Source organism: Furipterus horrens, unplaced genomic scaffold, assembly GCF_987537825.1.
Source record: "Furipterus horrens unplaced genomic scaffold, mFurHor1.1.pri manual_scaffold_12, whole genome shotgun sequence".
Taxonomy (NCBI): Eukaryota; Metazoa; Chordata; class Mammalia; order Chiroptera; family Furipteridae; genus Furipterus; species Furipterus horrens.
Window position 1 is genome coordinate 2,102,792 of NW_028327182.1, and position 16,224 is coordinate 2,119,015.

At 46.9% G+C, this 16,224-nt stretch overlaps 1 protein-coding gene across 2 annotated transcripts in view; it reads right to left on the reverse strand.

Moving 5' to 3' along the window:
- The window catches only part of NBEA (neurobeachin), a 377,725-nt gene extending 372,899 nt beyond the window's left edge, over nucleotides 1-4,826 (reverse strand). For both annotated transcript variants that reach the window (XM_090258648.1, XM_090258647.1), the window contains exon 1: nucleotides 4,566-4,826. In XM_090258648.1, coding sequence (XP_090114774.1) covers nucleotides 4,566-4,826 — 261 coding nt within the window. The remainder of the gene's footprint in view (nucleotides 1-4,565) is intronic.
- Between the last annotated feature and the right edge of the window lie 11,398 nt (nucleotides 4,827-16,224).

Sequence of the window (16,224 nt, forward strand, 5' to 3'; positions counted from 1 at the left end):
CAACACAGACTTCGTTATGTGCTCATATATTGGACACACACATATACACTTACTAAACAGAAGAGTTTCTACCAGATTCTTCCTGCAGGATACCAGTTTAAAGTAACATTTACACTTATAATATTGACTACATAGATAATATCATTCATATTCAACACACACTTGTCGTCACAGGAAGAGACAATACATTAATTTCACACGAGTCTAATCTATTTCAAGATCTTGGGTCTGGTCCCTACTATCGAACAGCATTTCTGAAACTAGTCTTCTGCCTGATAATGTTACCCTGCACACTCAAAGTGCGTGTACAAGGAGTGTCGGTAAGACAGGCTCCCGCCTCCTGAGGTGCGCGGCCCAGGAGGGGAGCCGCCTCTAACCCACAATGTCAGAGTGAGCGGTCCGTCCCTCACGTAAGGGGACACACTGACGATGCCGGAAATATGAGAAGTACAGGCAAGAAATGGGGGAAAAAGCTATGCAAAACAATGTGTAAACAGCCAGAAGTGCGGGTGACCGGACTTTACAGCACAGCCCCGCCAGGGAACCCACGTGGGCGGGCTCTGCCAGGGCCAGCGGATTTCCCCGCATCAGGCTGCAGGAAGTGCACGAGAAGAGAGCGCCTTGAGGAGCCTTTCATTAACAGCATGGCAGCTGCCGAAAACTAGCAATATACAAAACAGTTATTTAAAATTAATATGACTTAATTATACACTGACTATAGAGTCTTTGCTGCTTTGGTGTCATTATATGACTAAACTAGTATTTCTGTGGAAAACCTCAGAACTCAAGATTCTGAAACTTCAATATTTACACATGCATTTTAATTTAATTTTCAACACCCACTAGCAAGGATAAAATATAATTCAAGTTAAAATGAAAAGCTTACATGTCAACATAAATTAAAATGCAAGAAATTCTCTTTTAATATAAGTAAATGTGGCTTTATTAATATTAAGGGCTTCTATGATTCTAAAGTAGTTCATATTTTTAATACAAATTTGGTTCAAACACAGAGCATACTTTTGTGAAATTTTAATTATCTTTAAATTGAAAATTATTCTGATTATCAAGCTTCAAAAAAAAACCCCGCCCCTCCAAGGAGAATAAAAGTTACTGTCACATTCAAGTATATAAAAATAACTTAAAAATTTCCTTCAAAATACTATGTTCAATATGCCAAGAGAGAAGAAGTTGCCCACAAAATCCCCTCAAAGTGTCTTGTTATGCTTCCAACACAGGGTACAATGTGCCACTTAAATGTGCAAAAAAACAAAAAAAGAGTGATCAGAGGAAGTATCACTTCCTACCCCTAAAGATACACTGACATGTCGCTGCGCAGTAATCCTCAGGGGGAAAACCTACAAATTAAAACACCACAGAATTATAGACAGCTAGTCAAAAAAATCCCTACTCTGCATTCTTTCATCAAGTAAATATTAATCCTCTATCTTTTCTAAAAGTGTTTGTATTAAACTTTTTGATTAAAAAACTGTCATGTTATAAACAAAGAACACATGATATTTACATAGCATTTACTTCAAGGAAGGAAAAATCTTGCAGAAACACGTGCTGAGGAAGCAACGGGCTGGGCAGCGTGCCTGTTTGATAACTCAACAGTCACCGAGAACGCTTCCTGCGGGAAATGCTGCGATCATGCCACAGTAACGACCCCTCCCTCAGCCAAGGCTTGCTGACCAGGTTCTTTCACCAGCAAAGCCACAATGCAAGGCCTTTGACAAGACGCTCTCGGAAGGTTATTTACAAACTCACGTACTCATGTCCTGGTGCCACCCACGCGCCCCACACCTGAATGGTGTAAGTCAGTGTAATAGCATCGCACGAAGCATCCATCTGAAGTGGAAATGACTCCTTTTGTCTCTCATTGCATGAGTGGTTTTTGAACTAGCTCCCCAAGTCCACCTGAGAAACACATTCCCACCCCCGGCCATCAGACGCAGAGAAGCGACAGCCACGGCTGGGCTGGGTACTCTCCTGGACACTCCGCTCCGCTTTGCAGCCCTTCTCATTCCCTGGGCACGGCCCGTGAGAAATCGCCCCTAAACACCAAGTATCAGCACGCTCTTATTTCATATGAAGAATGTTAAGGAAAAATAGAAAGAAAACTATTTTGACAAAGGGGACTGAGACAAGGGTACTGTGTAAGGTGGAAACTGTTCTGAAGTTCTATTAGTTTTTTCTGTGATAGATATTTAACTATTTTCACCTACTATTCTTATTAATGCTTTAAATTTAAGATTAAAAATTGAAAAAACTCATTTTAGAGAAAATATGAGAGGTTTACAATCTCTAACAAGTCACTAAGTGTCCTAAATGGATTTTACTTGATTTACTTAGTAAGCAACTAGAATTAAGTTTTGAGAATTACTTTTTTAAATCCCTCAGATTTACAAATATTTTCAGAATCAGCTTAAGCTTTCACATGACATTTTCACCCTGCGTGTACTGGAAGGACAAAGCTCGAACCCCACAGCCCGGGAAACGTGACCCTTCCTATGTCCAGTTAACAACTGAGTGGTAAATAGCCCCTCCTGCCCCTCGTGCCTTTCCCCAAAAGTTCCCGTGTAAAGATGTATTGCACTCTTTAAACACCGGCTAAGAATCTGAGACCTAACTGTTCTGATTCCAGGAAGCAATGCAGGGAACACGGTGTCCCGCAGGCCTCGGGATGCACCGTTCCAGGGCTCCCTCACTTCTGCTCACTCCCAGCCTGGCTGTGAAGTTCACACCCCCCCCACCCCCCCACCCCCGGTCATGTTTGCACACTGGGACTTCACGCCAGGTTTTCCCTGCACTGAACAGCGAAATGTCTTTCTTATCTCGGAGGGAATATTTCACAGCCCTTCGTGCTCTGCTGTGAAGGCAGAGAACCCATCTGTTCAGGGCCGACCCAGCAAGTCCAAACCCATGCACGCCAGCTTCCAGAAGGCTCCGCCGCCCCCACCGCGGACACCATCGCTGAGCATGCAGACGGTATGGAAATAACCCATCACAGCCGGTACTGGCTCCATGAAAACTGGAGACACTTGAAATGTGTCCTTCTAAATGTACAGGATCCAGTGCCTGCTCACATACTAACATATTTTGAGATTTCACCTCTTTCTTTTGAAAAGAAAAAAAGAAGCAAGTACTAACCTACTTGCAGCTGGTTAAAATTAAGACTCCCAACAATGTCTGTGAGTGTTTTGAAAAGAACTTGGTTCTATCAATGGGGTAACATCTCCCGAACTTACAGCTGACTTCTGTGCTGATACAAAGGGCAGACAGAGGGTGCCGCATCTAAACAGTAATAAGTATAACAAAGCAAGGCAAGGGAGGCCCTGTCTCTGACCTGAACACCAGCACAAAGAGAAGCAGCAGCTTTAACTTTGCTGTGAATTTAAGAGGTCCATCGACTGTCCACGTTATCTGTCCACGGACCCCGGCTCCACCGGCAGCCTCCTTCCAGTTTTCCAACAGATCAAAGAGAAATAATGGCTCCGCTGGGAAATCAGACCACACGGGTGTCAGGAGACCTCCTCGCAAGCACATTTTTACAGCGCTCTGACTCCACACTGAACACCAGTCCCCCGGTCGCCCCTGATTTAACACCTGCCTCCCAAAGCCCAGCCTCGGCGCACGTCAGACGGCCGCCAAGGACGCTGTGGGAACGCTTTGCCGCAGCAAAAGCCGCGCTTACGAACCATTAAAAACGAGCTGCTCTTAATTACGGGCAACGGAGGAGTGCCCGCCCCCACCCCCCGTTTCTTCCCATTTCTTCCTCTGACATCCTGAGGGCTTCCCAGCCTCTGTTGACAGCGCAGTCACTCTTCCTTATCCCGAAGGGGACACACACAAAAATACCCCTGGGCTGCAGCCAGCACCTCTCCTTGGTCTCCAGGCCCGGGCCGCGCTCCTAAGACACCCCAGAGGCCAACCTGTCAGATCTGGGGCCCCGCACCCAACAGCGGGCGGGCGCACACGCGCACACACAGACTTTGAAAGAGGTCAGCGACGTTAGAGACAGGACGGCTGCCCGAGGAGGCACAGCCAGGACTCGCTCCGTCACAACCCAGCCTCGGGGTGTTTTCAAAATCGGATGCGAAACTGCACCATTTTCCTCCTCCTTCGAAAACAACGCAGCCCGGCGGCTCCCGCTGGAGCTCGCGCGCTCCTGGCAGGCCAGAAGCGCCGGGGGACGGAGGCTCCAGGGGCAGGGCTTCCGTCCCCGCACAGCGGCCCCGCGGGCGAGGAGCGGTGTGGGGGAAGCACCCCCGGGAAAAGGGGGCCTCCTTTCCCCCGGCTGAACTCTCAGGCCGACCCCAAGCCCGCCCGGCCCGGAGACGGGGGTTGCTCGCGGTCCGGGGGAGCGCGCCCCAGAGGCACGGAGCTGGGCGCTGCGCTCGGGCGGCGGGAGAGACCCCCGAGGGGCGCGGGAGGGGCGCGCGGGCCGGCACACAGGCGGCTCCCCAGCGGCCCCGGGCCGGACGCCCCGCGAGGGCCCCAGGGCGCGCAGAGCAGCGGGGGCCGCGGGGCCGCGGAGGCAGCGCGCGCGCCGGGGCCCTTACCAGGTTCAGCACCGTCTCCACGATGTCTCTGTTGCTGACCTCGCCGACCTGTATGAGTCCGATCAGCACGGCGAATTTCATCCGGATGTTGCGGATCGGCACCGAGGGGTGGATCATCCCCGCGGGCAGCACCACCGGGCCGGGGCCGCAGCCGGGCGCCGCGCGCGGCTCCCCCATCCCGCCGGCCGCGCCGCCGGCCCCGACGGCGAGCAGCTCCGCGGGCTGCGGCTCGAGCCCCGGGCCCGGCTTCTCGCTCGCCATGCGCCCCCCGCCCGAGCGGCAGGCAGGAGCGGAGGCGCGGCGGCCGCCGGTACCGTTACACCTGCCTCGGCCCCCGCCGCCCGGCCGCCGCCGCCGCGCAGCCCCAGCATCCACCGGCGCCAGGCGCCGCGCCCGCCCGGCCGCAGCCCTCCCGGGCGCAGGCGGCGGGGGACTCGCAGGCGGATTCCCGACGGAGGCGGCGCCGCGAACCGCTGCCCCGCGAGCGGCGGCGCCCGCCCAGCCGCTGAGCCGCCGCCGCCTCCGCTCGCTCCCCCTCCCGGGCGGTCCGGCCCGGCCCGCCCCTCGCCGCGATGCTGCCGCCGCCCCGGACGGCCCTGGCGCGCGGGCCGCGGGCCCCGGCGCCGACCGCGGCTGGAGCCCCGCCGGTGGCCGCCGCTGCGGACGTTGCTTCCGCCGCCGCTGCGGGCGCCGCCGTGGTCGTGCAGCCCGACGCCGCGCTCACGCCGCCATGTTGCCGCCCCCTGCCTGCGGTAGCGGCCACTGCGCCTGCGCAGCGCCAGGGGGCGGGGCCCGCGAGCGCCCCCTCCCCAGCCCCGCCCCCTCCCCTGCTTCGCCCCACCCCCGCTCCCTGGCCCCGCCCCAGGCCCCCCGAGCGCACGGGCAGGTGAGCAGGTGCACGCGGACCGCTGCCAGGCCCCGGCGGGCGGGGGGTGGGGAGGTGCGGCTTCCCCGCGCGGTCTGCCCCTCGCCCGCGGCGTCTCCCTGCGGGAAGGACGCTGTGCGCGTCTCGCCTGCGCTTCCGTCTCCTTCCCTCCATCTCCTCCGGCAGCTTCGCGCTCGGCGTCGCATCCCGCAGCTGCTCGGGCAGCGCCACGTGCCCCGGCAGCTGGGGCGGCGGCGGGCGACTAGTTCTGCCCCTCCGCCCCCTGGAATTGCCCGAAGGGAAGGGGGCAGCGAAGGGGAACGAGCGCCCGGGCCCGGGGGGGTGGGGGGACCCTGCGTCGCTCGGGGGCGGAGTGACAGAGGCCGACCCCTGCCCGCGCGGGCACAGCGTGAATGAGACCTGGTCGCGCAGGGGTCCGGGCGGCGAGCGGCTCTGGGACCCGCCGCCCCGTGCCACCGTGGGGCGCTTTGGTGACAGCTCCAAGTCCCGCACTGGCCTGCCGACCTCAGGTGCGATGCCGGTCGGTGGTGACGCCTCCCTTTTCTTAGGCACGCACACTTCAGAGGGTTCCATAATTACCCAAAACGGTAGGTGACTCTCACTGCCAGCCGTGGTCGGGGGGTTAGTAGGTTGGAGCATCGCTCCCTCCACCCCACCCCCGCCGTACACCGGAGGGTCCTGAGTTCGATTCCGGTCCCGGGCACGTGCCTGTGTTGCAGGTTCACGGAGCCTAGCAGAGGCAACTGATCGGCAATTGATCAATGTTTCTCTTTCTGGCTCTTTAAAAAATAAAAAAAAAAAGGAATAAAAAAATGTCCGTCCTGGGTGAGGATTAAAAAGAAAAAGAAAAAAAAAAGCACATTTCTGTTTCTGCACAAAGATAGTTTTAGTTTAAAAAATTAAAATGTACACAGTAATCTTGCTTTAGTGTACAAACTAAATAGGTAGGCTTGTCATTTTCTTCCTCGAAATGAAGGATGTAACTTCCTTTAATATTTCATGAGGTTAGGGCCCTTTTCAATAAAGATATATTAAAAGCCACTAGAAATATTAGATATCTTGAGGAATGTTGAAATCATTTTAATTGTCAATATCCAAATCTATCATAATTTGCTTTGTTCTCGCACATATTAAATTGGACTGGCTAGTCAAGTTAACTCCCAGGGTTTGGAATGTGGTAAAATTCTACACTATAGATCATATATAACAAGGTTCCTCAAAACCAGTGCTTAGGATTAGTTTTTGTTCACGTGTGTATTTGTTTAAATTTGCACTGGAGAGATTGACTTATTGAAAGTTAAGCAACAGTTTATGAAAGAAGTGGTAATTGGCACATTCATTAAAATTAAATCGCAATTGAATCATAAAATGCTAAAATGACTGAAGCGTGTGGAAAATTTACAATGCCAGTCACTTTTAATAGTGTGACTTAGATATGCTGGAACTGAAAACTCCTATGACATATATGTCCACGTATAGCACTTGTGTGTCTCAAATTTGTATCGTCTACTTTTCCGAGCGCTATTATCATTTTTAAATTTAAAATGATGCATCTATGTATCTTAAATATGTAAATCCATACTGAGAGGTAATCACATTAACATTCTTTCACTCCACCAGGCATATACAGGGTGAGGGATAAAGAGCTTTACAATTGTGAATATTTGAAACATGGGGTTTATTCTGGTAGTATTATTCATTAATTATTGTATTGTTTTCCATACTAACAACTGTAAACCTACTTTTGCCCCATTGGGTATGACATAACGTTCTACCTCTTGCTATTTTTTTATTTTATTTTTTAAAAATAACTTATTTACTTGTTTATTTACGTATATGTAGAGAAAGGGGAAAGGAGAAAGAGAGGGAGAGAAACATCAGTGTGTGTTTGCCTCTCACTCGCGCCCCCAACTGGGAATCTAACCTGCAACCTAGTCATGTGCCCTGACTGGGAATCGAACCAGCAACACTTGGCTCGCAGGCCAGCACTCAATCCACTGAGCCACAGCAGCCAGGGCTACCTCTTGCTATTTTTAGACGTCTTGCATGAGTACTTTGACAGTGACAACTTGAACTTCTTGTGCTGTTTCTGAAAGAGTAGCGAAACATCCTTCTATATTTTTGCTTTTATCTTCCCTGTTTCGTTTGGTAAGCAGTATGTGTGTGTGGGGGGGTTTTCTTGTTTATTTTCCTGTCTCTGTGGGGGGTGGGGTGTAAAGAGGCTGTCAGTGCAAAAAGCAGGGAAACCCCATTTCTGTCGTGACACGTAATTCGATATCAGAGACATTTAAAACCGCTTACTGGTGAAAAGAGCTGCCCAGGGCCCGGTCAGCTGCTGGCAGGTAGAGGGACACCATGGAAGCGCACAGACCCTGGCGTCGCGCTAACGACTCGGCCCCGGCGCCGTCTGCTCACGTTAGTGAGCTCTGTCTCCTTGTTCACTCACAGGAGTGAGAACTTAGAACTAATATCGTCAATCCGGCAGCCAGCATACGTCACAGGGTTCCTTGTACCCTTAGTATGCAGGCACAATGTGTATTGAATTACCTATAAACACGTGTAAGACCAATTCTAACCACATACATGTCTTTCTCATTGCACGGGTCTATGTTTTCAATACTGCCCCCCAAAACATCAGGTTTAGGGAAGAAAGCAGGTCGGTTTCCTTTTAGCCTACAAAGCCTATTTCCCTGCAAAGGTACAATTAACTTAGCATTGGCATGAACCCTATTTTGAAACAAAAGATAGCTATATAATAATAGAAGCTCCCCAAAATGTTCCCCTTTTTACTCTCTAGATTAAAAAATATATATTTTATGTGGCCATTATTAATTTTGTATACATTTTTGCTTGAGTAGATACATCCCCGTACTTCCAAAGGTCAATTCTTCAAAGACAAGAAGCCCATGAGACTGACTTTCAGGAGACAATGTTGTATAGTGACTGGGAACACACACTCCACATTTCCTGGGGCCGGGGTTTGGATCAAAGCTCCACCCACCTCTCACCTCTGTGTCCTCCTGGACGAGTGCCTTCTCTTCAAAGTCTTCCCCAACCCATAGCAGAGATTCACAGGACTACAGGGGCGAAACGGAGTTAACGTAGTAGCTACTGTCAACAAATAATGTCTCCCTTTGGCTGTGGGAAGAGACACATCTTACCGTGATGTTAGTGTTTCCCGCACCTGCCACGCCTGGCTTGGAATTTGCATTCCATCGACATGTTCGGAAATGAATGAAAGGCAGCTGCAGCCCTCTGGGCTCCGTAGCCCCGTTCCCTTCACCTGTTACTTGAAAAACAGGTGTCTTGCTGTCTCTGAACTTAACCTGAGCACAGTCCGTACTCCACATTCTAGGTAGGTGCAGACCAGGAAAAAAGAGGGAAGCTCCTAACCCAAGCCCCAGCTTTTGGAAAGATAGCTCCTGGGAATGTAACCCAAATCAAATTAGCTTGACTGGTTTAGTTTCCTTCGGTTCAGGGTGTTTCAACAACATGACAGTGAAGATTCATGTTTGGCGTGTAGTAAGTTCTCCAATAATTTTGGTTCGATTCCCCTCTCACGTGAAAATTTTTACCGACTGAAACACCGAAGTCCTTTGTTTTGTTAACTGTTTTTCTTTCGTTTCTAGACACGCCGCTCCTCAGCAGCAGCACATCTACAGTCTCAGCTTCACGTGTAGATTTTGAGATATGAAGTACAGACACGTGCAGATCCGTTTTAATTTCGTTTTTACTCAAATTTTCTATTTAGTTCTTCTTGCATTTTTAACTGCTAATAATTTCATGCCAGATGGTCTTATTTCTCTTATTATCTTATTACCTGCACATTTGGAAACAGTCTTATACCTTCATCCAAATATTCAATTGAACAGAATAAAAATAGCTCTGTAGTCACTAAAAACATTCTGATTGAAATCAATTCACATCTTCCAAACTGTGGGTCCCAGCCCATGAGTGAGTCATACAATAGATTTAGTGGGTTGCAACCAGCATTTTTAAAATGAAATAGAAAAACATAGAATGGAAATAAAATGCCCCCCATTATTGTAATTATACATACGCGTAAACAAAGATACCTTTGTACGTGTCTGCTTACCAGGTAATGATGTAAAATGCATTTCTTACTGCAAATTATAGTTAAAAGGTTTGAAAACTGCTACTTTAAACTGTTCATAAGCGCCTGTTTGGTATAACCCTTCAACTGTTAAAGAGCCACCACCTGACACTCACAGCGAGCCCGTATTTCCCTAACGGTCTGATTGGATGTCCTAAGAGGCCTTGGCAGCTGATGGATTGGAGCTTGGGTCCGCTCTGTCTCTGTGTCTGAGCAAAACTCAAGTAAAAACAGAGGCAAACTATGACTTTTTCCAGTAACTAGACCACAAGCAAGAGAATGTGTTTAATCTGATGACATGATCTTCTGCCTCCTTTGCCTAACGAATGAGACATCCCATAACCCCACCGAACGGCGATATTAAGCTCTAATACTTACTGTGGGTTTTTGACTATTTATCTCCCAGTGCCTTTGGCCCTTCAGCCCTTGGGCACCTCCGCTTCTCCACGATGCCTCAAAGATCGCCGAGAGCTGTTCAGCCATCTGGTCGTCAGAGTCTCTCAGGATCCGTGGGTACAATCTGTTCTGTCTCGGGGACTGGGAATCGTTTAGAGTAGCCTAGTACCCACTTAGGATTTCTTCACCCAACTTAAGCCTCAGTTTCCCCCAACTGCTGACACGCCCACCTTTTTCATTCCACCACTTTTCCTCCCAAACGTAAAACGCCAGCACAAGATACAAATTCAATTTGCGTTAACAAATCTGGCCCAGTTTGGGGATGGCTAAAGGGTTGGTGTTTACCAGCCAAGAAGTGTTTGAGTGCCTACATGCGTAAGAAAGTAGATGAGTCAAAATCGGTGATTTAAAGTTTTCCCCGTAGAGAAACACTGCATTGACACATGGAAAGTGAACCAGCAAGTCAATACATTAAAAATATCAAAAGAAACCAAAAGTACCCTTGAGTTTTAAAAGAACTAGACACGATCTACACCCTTTAATTCACATGTAAGCCCCCAAACATCCCACAAACACACACATGCAGATACGCCACACGCACACACAGATGCTCACCAGCAGATGCGTCATAGCTCTGCCCCTCTTCCTGGGCCCAGCCTGTGACCCACTCTCTCCATTCTCTGTCTGCCCGTGAGATCCTGCCCACTTCAACCCCTATCTCCTCTCAGCTTCTCCAGCCCACCCTGCGCCCAGGTGACTTCCCCAAAGACCCCCTTGATGGAAGGATTGTTGGTTCGGAGCTGTTTATTAATCACAAGAGCTCCTCCCTGAACACATGTCCTCGGCTCAGAAAGTCACTAGTGCTCCCCCTTGCCTGGCAAGTGACCCCCCGAGTCCTTGCTTGTTACCGAAGTGCCCCCACACTGGACCGGAGCTTGCTTGCTAGGGTTACCTCATTCTGTTCCTGACATGAACGCGGCCAATGGCTCCCAACCTTTTTGGTGTGTACAACCCTTTCTATCATTAAAAAAAGTTCTCAGACATTTAGACTCCTACCTGTGAGATTTATTCCTTTATTATCCATTAGTTGAGAAAAAAGACAGTAATGAAAAGCTATTTTCAATTCTATAGTGCTATTTAATAATTCTTTACTTTTAAAAAATTACAACATCTACATGTATTTCACCACACACACACTGTTATGGGTTGAATTTTGTCTCCAATGGTATTTTGTGACCTTTTTTGGAAATAAGGCCTTTGTAGATGTGACCAGGTTCGAATGAGGTTATGCTGAAATTAGCTGGGGCTAAGTCAAACATGACTGGTGTTTTTATCATAAATGTGTTTGATATTTTTTTCTGTCCACAAAAAATGTCTGATGTAGAATCACCAAAGGACAGTGACTTAAACAGTCATGCTTGTGTCATGAAGCCTCCATAAAAATCCTAAAAGGACCATGTTCATAGACTTTTCAAAAACTCTTGCCACAATCAGAAATACTGATCTCAGGAGAACCCATGTGGTGGCAGAGTAGGTGGAAGTTACACTCACCCCTACCCAGGACCAAACTGGAATTACAACTGAAATAAGTGTTTCCCTTAAGATTGGGGACAACACAGGGACATCTGCTTTCACTGTTCTCATTCAGCATCACACTGGCAGTCCCAGCCACAGGCATCAGACAAGAAGAAATAAAAGGCATCCAGACTGAGAAGGGAGACGTAACACTGTCATTATTTGCTGATGATGTGATACTGTACATAGAGACCCTAAAGATTCCACCAAAGGGACTCCTAGATCTGATAAATCAATTCAGTAAAGTAGTAGAATACAAAAAAATATACAGAAACCAGATGCATTTTTATATACCAGTAATGAACTATGTTTCAGAAAAAGAAAATAAGAAAACAACCCCATTTACAATTCCTTCAAAAAGAATAAAATACCTAGGAATAAATTTAACCAAGGATATGAAAGATCTATACTTAGAAAATTATAAGACACTGAAGATAGAAATTGAAGAAGATACAAATAAGTGGAAGCACATACCATGTTCATGAATAGGAAGAATTAACACCATTAAAATGTCCATAACCCAAAGCAACCTATGGATTCAATGCAATTCTTATCAAGATACCAATGGCATATTTCACAGAACCAGAACAAATATTCCAAAAATGTATATGGAACCAGAAAAGACCCTGAATAGCCATAGCAATCTTGAAAGAGAAGAACAAAGATGGGGAAGTCATGCTACCTGATATCAAACTATACTACAAGGCCATAGTAATCAAAACAGCAATGTCCTGGCATAAAGAGAGTTATATATATATCAATGAAAAGAATAGAAAGCCCAGAAATAAACCCACTCCTTTACAGTCGATTAATATTTGACAAAGGAGGCAAACACACACAATTAGTAAAGACACTATATTCAATAAATGGTGTTGGGAAAATTGGACACATACCTGCAAAAAATTGAAACTAGACCCCCTTCTTACACTGTACACAGGAATAAACTCAAAACTGATTGAAGACTTAAATGCTGGACAAAACCATAGCAATCCTAGAAGAAAACATAGGCAGTAAAATCTCGCGCATTTCTCAAAGCGATATTTTTCTGATATATCACACTGGGCAAGGTAAACAAAAGAAAAATTAAACAAACAGGACTACATCTAACTAAAATGTTTTTGCACAGCAAAGGAAACCATCAACAAAATGAAAAGACAACACATTGAATGGGAGAGCAAATTCTCCAGCAATAAATATGTTAAAGGGTTAATATCCAAAATTTATAGAGAACTTACAAAACTCAATACCAAAAGCCAAACAATACAATGAAAAATGGGCACAGGACCCGAATAGGCCCTTCTACAAGGAGGACATACTGAACGGTGCTCAACTAATCAACAGAGAGATGCAAATGAAAACCCCCATGAGACATCACCTCACACCTGCCAGGTCGATTATCAGTAACAAATCACCAAACAGTGCTAACAAGGATGTGGAGAAAAGAAGACCCTCTTCTGCTGTTGGTGGAATGAAAATTGTTGCAGCTGCTATGGAAAATAGTATGGAAGTCCCTCAAAACTTGAAAATGGAACTGCCTTATGGCTTAGCGATTCCTCTTCTGGGAATATAGCCAAAGAAACCCCAAGCACGTATTCGAGAGAATGCATGCACCCCTGCGTTCATTGCAGTGTTATTTACAATAGCTAAGCCGTGGGAGCAGCGCAGGTGCCCATCACCAGACAAGTGGACACAAAAGCATCAGGGCATGTACATGATGGAATACTGGCAGTAAAAAAGAAGGAAACCTTCTTATCTGCGGCAGCATGGATGAGCCTAGAGGGTATTGTGCACAGGGAAATAAGTCAGACAGACAAAGACCATATGAGTTCACTCATATGTGGGATCTAAATGTCAGTGTAAATGAACAAACCGAATAGAAACAGACTCATAGGTGCAGGGAACAGACTGCGGGTTCCCAGAGGAGACGGGGCTTGGGGGGCCGGGTGAGGAGGGGAAGGGACTGAGAAGGACAGACGGGCAGTTCCAGAACAGTCACGGGGGTGTGAAGTCCAGCAGGGGGAACAGAGTCAGTAACATTGTAATAACTGTGTGCAGGGCCAGGTGGGTGTTGGAACTACCGGGGTGGGGACCACTTTGTCAGGTTTATGATCGCTGAACCACTGTGCTGTTCACCTGAAACAAATACAGAATAATATTGATTGCAAACTGTAATTGAAAAGAATAAAAATGAAAAGAAATGCCTCATATACGTAACTTATTTATGAGTCACTTCCAATAATTTAGGGGCCCCCAGTTTGGGAAGCAAGGCTTTTGCCAACCTGAATCATTCTGTTCCCAATTAATACCCTGTGCTTTCCTTCTTTGTAGCTCACTCATGTTCTTCCTTCTGCGCACAGCTTTGCCCTCCTCCTGTCCCCTGTGCAATTCCTACCAGTACAAATGGCACGTTCACGAAGACAGGCAGCGTCCCCCCCAGACCAGCGTGACCTCAAACTTTGTACTCATTGCCAGCATGCAAAGATGTTCTCTGGCTTTTTCATTTTTTCAAGTAGCATACTTTGACCAATTTTCACGTCAATCCATTAACAGTTTTCGTCTTCTTTGCCTCATCTGCCAGCAGGAAGAAATTCACAAGACAATATATGTAGTCACACCCCATTCAGTGAAATTAAAAAAGAAAGAAGATATATATACTTATTTTCATATTAACGAACATTGACCAGCAAGCTTTTGTTTTGCACAGTGACATCTGGGGCACGGTAGCTGCCACTGTGTTTGGCATTCGTGTTAGGGAAGGAAAAGCTTGTCAAAGGTTGAAGTTTAAGGTTGGTTATTGTTGACCATGAGAGCTGTCGTATGGCGTCCCTTAGCAGCTGTTCACCTTTACCTGCGTCTCTAAGCCTTCAAGTGAGATATTGTTCCCATTTTTCAGGTGAACAGACAGACATGCACCGGGGCTGTCAGAGGTGGAGGTCACGCTCCAGGGAGGAGACAAAATTACGATTTAACCCGGGTTCCTTCACTGTCCCACCTGGCCTGAGTTGGAACCTAGACTGAGGCCCTCATTTCATTTCTACCAAAAATACCAGGTGGGAGATAATGGGACTGGGAAAAGCCATTTTTGTCAACGTGCTTTTGCCTGTTTTGGTGAGAGCTGCCAACTAAGACTCAGTCGATTTTATATCTCTGTGCTTATAAAGGTTCTGAAAACTCCATTAGCCTTCATGTTTCCGGGGAATCATTTTAATTGTAGACAAAAATTACCTGGAATAAATAAATTATTGTTAATTATATTCATTAAGATGAACCAAAATTTAATTTCATAGTTCCATTAATATATCACTCCTTATTATGCTTTTCTGGCAGATATTTTATAATGTGTCTAACCATTAATCTAGTGCCTGTTGAGGGTATTATCATTACATGTCTCTATAATTATAATTAAAAAGCCCTTACTCTGGGTAAAAAAAGAAAAATAACGCTATGAGAAAATGTGCAAGAGTCATTTGGAATAGTTATTAACAGAATCTCTGCAAAGTCAGAGAGAGCGTGTACCCCAAAGTTTAGCCCAACTTTGTGCCTCAGCTTTGGATTAGAGCCTCTCTCTGATGGAATAACCAGTGGGAAGTGGCTCGAAATAACTCCGTCGTTGACCAGTCAGCACCCAGCACGTGGACATTAAATAGCACAACAGCACAGGGAATCCAAGGGATCCAGGAAACGGGAAGGATCGAGGCGCTTCCGCTCGCTGCGTTGTTGTGCATCTGTTTTATAAAACTTGCTGATCTGGGCTGTGGAAGCGAGATGGGGTGTCACGCGCGGGACGCGCCTTTATCCCTCGTTCCTTCGTTTTTCATTAAAACGAGCTCCGCCTGGTTTCCTTCGCAGTGGCGGCGAGAAGACGCAGCAGCGCACGGGCCGGGCCCATTTGCCTTCAGCGAAGCTGTCGGGATGGTCACCACGCGATCCGCTCTCCTCGTTCAGGCCACAGTGTTGTTTTCTGTGAGCACAGCGGAAAGCTCACGTGGTTTCCTCACAAAGTAAAACATTTCTCCCGAACATCCCATTGCTTCTGTCTCACCATCCCCAGCCTAATCCCAAATAGTCCCCTCAGTAGGGAATGGTGGCTAAAAGAATAGTTTTGAAATCGGATAGATGAGGTTCAAATCCAGACGTATTGCCCATAAACCAAGTTCTTTACCTGTGAAATGGGAGTACCTCCTGCATATTGCTTAGAAGATTTAAAGACATTAACCTATGAAACATTTAGAACAATTCCTGTGACAGGTATTCAATAGATGATAGAAATTGTGATTATACATCAGCACAAAAAGAAAACTTGGTAGACTTTTCCAATTATATAATTAAATACACTAATATCTACTTTTTTCACGTATTGACCTTACTTTCCCTTCTTCAAGGAACAAATTGGATGGCATTTTTCTTCTGTAGTGTTTTTAAATAAATACCACATAAGAATCTTAACAATTTCTTTTTCTATATCAAACTTCAATGTTTTATTTCTAAGTACATGGAGCCAAATTAGCACTATTCCTTCCCTTGGCTTTTATTAGTCATAGGGAGAGAAAGCCTATTCCGAGCTAGGAGTGCTTCTTTTCCTGAGGCTTCATGAAAATAAAAAAGCTAAAAGAATAAGTGAATAATAATAAAATTTTAATAGGTAACTTACTGACCCACAGAAATAAACGTTCTACAAAGATGTGTGT